Source organism: Morone saxatilis, unplaced genomic scaffold, assembly GCF_004916995.1.
Source record: "Morone saxatilis isolate NCDOM2014 unplaced genomic scaffold, NCSU_SB_2.0 Contig3, whole genome shotgun sequence".
Taxonomy (NCBI): domain Eukaryota; kingdom Metazoa; phylum Chordata; class Actinopteri; family Moronidae; genus Morone; species Morone saxatilis.
The window spans coordinates 21,320,378-21,326,636 of record NW_023339873.1 but is presented as its reverse complement, the minus strand read 5'-3'; the positions used below and the strand labels follow the sequence as shown (position 1 = coordinate 21,326,636).

The 6,259-nt window shown below is 41.4% G+C and overlaps 1 protein-coding gene across 2 annotated transcripts in view; it reads right to left on the bottom strand.

Annotated features, from left to right (window-relative positions):
- trappc12 (trafficking protein particle complex 12) overlaps positions 1 to 6,259 on the bottom strand; it is a gene marked incomplete in the record, with an annotated part of 36,165 nt that overhangs the window by 3,209 nt on the left and 26,697 nt on the right. For both annotated transcript variants that reach the window (XM_035673761.1, XM_035673762.1), the window contains 3 exon segments: positions 1,828 to 1,931; positions 3,508 to 3,606; positions 5,268 to 5,341. In XM_035673761.1, the coding sequence (XP_035529654.1) occupies positions 1,828 to 1,931; positions 3,508 to 3,606; positions 5,268 to 5,341 (277 nt within the window).

The following is a 6,259-nucleotide window of genomic DNA, read 5'->3' as shown; positions in this document are numbered from 1 at the left end:
GCCCAGTCGGGCACAAGAGCATTAGCGAGGTCCAGCACTGATGTTGGGTGATCCCAGTTCACCCAAAGGTGTTGGGTGGGATTGAGAAATGAGAACACATGCGAAAACCACACCAAACTGAGAAAACCATCTTTAAAGCTAACTTTATGGAGCTGGCCTTGTGCATGGGGGCACTGTCCTGTTAAAACAAGAAAGGGACAAAAGACAAACTACTGACACAAAGTTGGAAGCACACTATTGTCTCATATATTACTGTATGCTGTAGCAGTATGAGTTCCCTTAATTGGACAAGGGGCCAAGACCAAACTTTGAAAAATAGTCCTAGACTAGAGTTTAGATGGTGTGAATGAAACATGGCTGAAGATCTGGACATACACACGTAAAATCACTGAAATAGAAGGGACAATAAAGCTCTTTAAGCTGAACAGCAGAGAGACTGACACACTGTGGAGCTTCTCCACAGACAGGAGGCGAGGCTGGGGAAAATCACATCCAGCGCTCGAAATTAAGGAAGGCCCGTTGTCCCAGGGACAATAAAGATAGCACATGGGACACAACGATACAGTGTCTGGGAGAATTCTGGGACAGTAGAGAAATATATCATTACAAATGAAATTATTACATTTATGCATTATGGAATATATATCATTTTAAGGTGTTCAAATTCAAACACTTATTCACAAAATCAATCATAGAGAGAGAAAGTGTTGCCAACTTTCTCGGTAGATTTAGCAACTTTTCAGACCCTCTTAGCAACTTTATTTCTGCAATAAGTTACTGTATTCAGGACCTTAGGGAAATGGTGAACAATATATCATATATATTATCATTGTAGATTTTCCATGCACTCTGCACGGCTCTTCTGCCAACAGCGCTGGGGTCTCTCCCTCTCCTCTTGTGCCGTGCACAGGCTTTCAGTAGGTGTGGATCGTAGGGTATGTTTAAGCTTCTTTCACTCTAATCTCTTCGGATTAGGGAGTATCTATAGTTTGTAAATATTTAAATTGCTTGTTTGACCTTCTCTCACTCTCTCTTTCAGGATCTCTGGATTTGGGTGAGCTTGAATCTTATATTTAAATAGTTTGTTTGAGCCCCCCCCCCACTTGTAGATTTACAAAGATAACTTGTTTATTATAAATACATGATGTTCCTGTATTGAATTGTGTTGATTTGGATAAATAATATTAATGTTCAAACTAACCAATGATTAAATTTAATTAAGATATAAGTGCAGGGAAGAACTAGCAGAACTTCCATGGTGACCTAAGTGAATCAATGAAGTGATGCAAGTTATTGAGGTATTTATTATATTAACTATTTTCTAGTGATGCCTGATAATTATTGGGACAGATACATTATTGGCCAATAATTTAAATTAAATTAAATATTTAAATTTATAGTATTTAAAATTATCCTGACAATAAAATTAGAGCTGATTAATGATTGGTCCATAATAATACTAATTTATTTTGAATTCTTGCGCAAAACTATTGATAGGCTTTATGCTGGCAAGTTTTAAATAAAACACTGTAAAAGAGTCTAAAAACAACAACAGAATGTTACAAGAACAATATAAATCACCTGCTTTTGTGAAGTGAGCAGTGTGAGTGAGACAGGGTGTATCCTGAGCTTTGCCTCATGCTCTACATCTCCTCAGGCCAGAGCTACACAGGTGTGACCTCCTGTGCTAAATCACACGCCAGGAGGAAGCATGAACCTGCAAAAAGCCCTGAAGGAAGCTCCGCTACCATGGAGCAGAAACGATCCCGAGCAGCATTAAGTACACACTCGCTGTACGGAGGTGCTAAATGCACGATGCGCACGTACCTGTTCATCAGCACGCATGTGGTGTGACTGGGCTGGCTCCCTTTCATCTGGCAGGCTTTCTCCACATCCTGGAAGTACCTCTCTGCCGTTTTAATGTCTCCGATCTGGCCAAGAACAAAACAGCGGCAACACATTAACCACTGATCTGTGTGTGTGTATTGTAAAATGGGGCAAGCACAATTAAATTAGATCAGATTTCATGATCTCCCCCAGGCAGAACTGACTCATTGCATCAGCAAAGAATACATACAGGAACATTACGAGAGAGAGAAGAGAGAGAATAATGAGGACAAAACAAATATATCTCTGATGATAGTGCAACACAATGGAGTTGTGGAGTGGGAGGAGCATCCAGGTTTCCAGAAGTAAAAGTCCTCTTCATTTTCTGAATAGACAATACTCAGTGACTGGCTGTTTTTCTGATACGCATGTGTGAATCACAGCTGGATTAGTGAATGAGCCTGCAGGGTACAGGCCCAGTGTTCTCAACATTCCTACCAACATGTCTAATTGGAAGTCGAAAGTACTGATGTCTCAATCCTGATTCTGATCATGGTCTGATCCTGAGTCTTTTAAAGCAGTAGTTCAACATTTTCTAATCTGTTTCTTTCAAGTTAAATGAAAAAGATGGATATGAATCTCATGCGGATTAAGAACAGAGCTGGAGTCAGGACGTGGTTAGCCTAGCTTAGCAAAACGACTAAAAGTATGTGGGGAATAGCTGGCCTTTAGGGGGAGTAATGTGCTGTGACTATTTCTTTGCAAACAACAGCTAGATGCAGTGCCTTCCCATAGTCTTAGCACGTGAGGTTGCCAGGCAACCTCTGCATAGAAGTCCTGGTTGGGTAGACAAACTGTTGTTTGGAATGCATAACTAACATTTCTTTTTATGTACAGATGAAACAAACAAGATACAATGTGTTAATTAGTTAGCTTTAGAGAAGCTGCTAGATGTAGTTTTGAACAAGCTCTGCTTCCATTGTTTATGTCAGGGGTTCTTAAACTTGGTACTCATTATTGGAGGTCAGGGGTCCGGAACGACTGGTGATAACAAAATAACATTTAATCACATACATTTATAACAAACTACATTAACACTAGTTGCAGAAATTGTGTACTAAAGAAAACGAGATACATCCTGTATCTGCGATTAAGGAGCCGATAGCAAATTCTCTAGCAGTCGCTATGACAGCAATGTCAACGATAGGGAAATAAGTCACATTAACATTCATTTGGGAACAGGATCGCTGTGAATTAAGGCTGGATCTGAGTATTCAACGATTCAGATATTTGTTGGGTTTCCAATAACATCAACTCTGATCTTATATGATGACGATGTGACGATATTCAATATCATAAAATGTCAGAGATTTTGCCATACTGTTTCTACTGTAGTATCTAACCCTTTAAAATCTTTGTTAGTATTAGACCATTGTAGGCAATGTTGCAAACCATTGAGCAGGACTGTTTGATGGCAATACTGGGATTTTAAACGATTTCGGCATCAATTTGATGAAGTACCTTGATATGTCAGGTATTTGATTTGCTGGATTAGCCAAAAGCAGAAACTGTCTGGTTACTGGGGGATGGGTGGGGGAGGCTCAGTTTGTGCCTCGGGAATCAGTGACTCTTAATAATCTATGTGCGTGCGTGTGTGTGTATGTGTGTTCATGTGCGGACCTGCAAGAAGATGCGCCCTATGCCGCTGAGCAGCTGCACTCTCTGCTGGGGTTCATACTGGATGATGGAGTGATAGGTCTCCACAGCCAGAATGTAGTCCTGAGAAAGAGAGAGAAACAGAGAGAGATATTAATGTGAAAAAGAGGGAAAGAAAAACACGAAAGTGAAGAATCGAAATAAAAGCAGAAGTTAGAAGCAAGTAAGGTTAAATGAGGTAAACAGTCGGAGGTAGAGACAGGTGGAGGGTGAGCGAGGTAAAGAAGAGCAGAGTTGAGGAGTGGAGAGAGAGAGGGCATTAATCAAACATATGGAGTATTAGCGGGGCGATGTGACCCTCCTCCCACCTCCACACTGCACATCGCTCACACGGTGACTGGACTGCTGAGCGGGCCGACTGAGAGAGGTCAGCGAGGCGCGCGTGTGTGTAGAGAGAAAGTGTGTGTACTGGGCTAGGACAAGGTACAGAGAGTGTTGCACTGTACATGTGTATTACAGTACAGTATTTTTTGTTCAGTTTTTTTACTTAACGATTAGTCTGGTTCAGTTTTTTCAGTTTTCAGAGTTTAAAAAAAAAATCTTTCTACAGCATGCAAAACAAAATAATAAACGGTGTATCTTCTTCCTCTGTCATAGAGTCCATTGTTGTCCAAAAACTATTAAAAAAACATCAGTGAGCCACACTGTTGCACTGGTTCCTTCATTACTATGAATACACACTAGTTTATTTTGACTCAGTCCCGCACACACTGTACTGGAGCACCAAATGTGGATAAATCTGCTGCTGTTAAAACTATGTTTTTTTTTTAAGATTTCGGTGTGAACTTGGGGCTGAGAGCCACAGACAAGGTAGGAGTGAGAAAGTAGTTACAGATGAGCTAACATGATGGTTTCTGTCTTAATTGTCAATAAACAGGGTTTATTGACAATAAAAAAGAAAAAATCTAGAGCAACACCAGCTTTATCCTTAAGATATTATTGTTGAACATTTTTCAATGCACGCAGTAGTCTTTGTCTCCCTAATAAAGCTTCTCCATTAATTTCCACACAGTGTAAAAATAAATTAGCAGTGTTCCATCACACTGAACATCACATGTACCTTATTATAACACTGTTTAACCGCATAAGGATATGATAAGTGCACACAGCGTTTCCTCACATAGATAATGATACAATAAACGTAACATTCACTTGTCATACCATACAGTGATGAGCAGAACTAGTGGCTACATGAAAAGGTATTAAGAAAATAAATAAAAATTTAAAACATTCAAGCTTAAGGTTTGCTTAAGAGTCAGCAGTAATGTGAAGTATTTATGATTTTTACAACATATAGAATGGTCCTTTGACCAATGAGAGTTTGGCATATTGAAACTGAAATTGATCCAAAGAAATGGAAAAAATACTGTAACCTCAATTCTCAGCAGTAGAGGGCACTGTGGTTCTCTCTAGAGTCTGATCTGAGCTACACCTTCAACCTCTCTCTCTCCTCATTCCGCGCCTCTTCTCGTTCTCTCCTCACGACAAGAATCCATTAGTGTCATCTGGGGATTCACGTGAACCTCAACCAGCCTGGCATCAGAGATCTCTGAGTCACACACACACACACACACACACACACACACACACACCACACACACACACACCACACCACCCAACCACACACACACACACACCACACACACACACACACACACTCCTGCGGACTCAGACACGCATACAGGGACACATTCACTCCAACACACTGTGACACACACACATACCTTCATCAGCAGCAAACAGTTGGCCATAGAGTACATGACCCGGCTGAGGCGAGACCTCCAAAGCTTAAGAGACACTAAAAACAGGGAGAGAAGAAGACAGACATGGGGTTTATTTCTTAAAGGGTTGCTTCCTATTTTCATTCCACCTGCTTTTTTTGGGCGTCCCTCTAACGTCACCCTTTTCCCCCACTCTTCTACCCCCTCAGACACACACACAACAAGGTTTATTTTAAGACGATGAGGTGGTGAGGAAGACACTGCGGCACACTCCGCTTTCCTCTTTTCCCTCAGACAGTGCGCCCTGTGGAAGAGCTTGTGTGCAGGCCTATTAGTATTCATCGCTGCACACGTGTGTGTCTATGCGTGTGTGTTGAGGAGAAGAGCTAATCACTCAGCAGGGGTCTGATGTGTGAAGGCAAGGCCCTGCGTTATTGACTTGACTGTCGACTGTCTGCGTGGGCAGAGAGAGGAGAGACAGAGGGCACGGCTATTACGCTGCTTTTTAGAAAGGGGAGAAACCGGCAGAGCTGCTGCACCCTCACACACATTCTCATGCACACGTCACCCTGCCAATTCTCCCAATTATAAGCAAGTGTCTTGCTACATTTAGCTCAACTTCACCAAGTGGCTTGTTGTTGTTCATCGCCCTGAATTTGCTGATTAAATGGCTTGTAGTTGCGTTTAAAAAAAAAACCCCAAAAACCCAAAGAATCTGACACAAAGCCTTTGGAAAAGTTGCTAAATTAGGAGTCACAGGACTTGTGAACAAACTCAAACTCAAAGAATGCTGTGTTAAAATATATTTTGTGTGAGAAAGGCTGAAAGAAGAGAAGAAGTCTATTTCTATCGGGTTGTGTGGAGGTGTGTCTACCTAAAACTGGTGAATTTCAGATGAAGGTGCCTGCCTATTTCCCCAGCACACTTGTGCAGATGTGAGTGGATTGGATAGGATTGATCTGTATTGATCTGCTTGGCGTGAAGGGCTGGAAAGA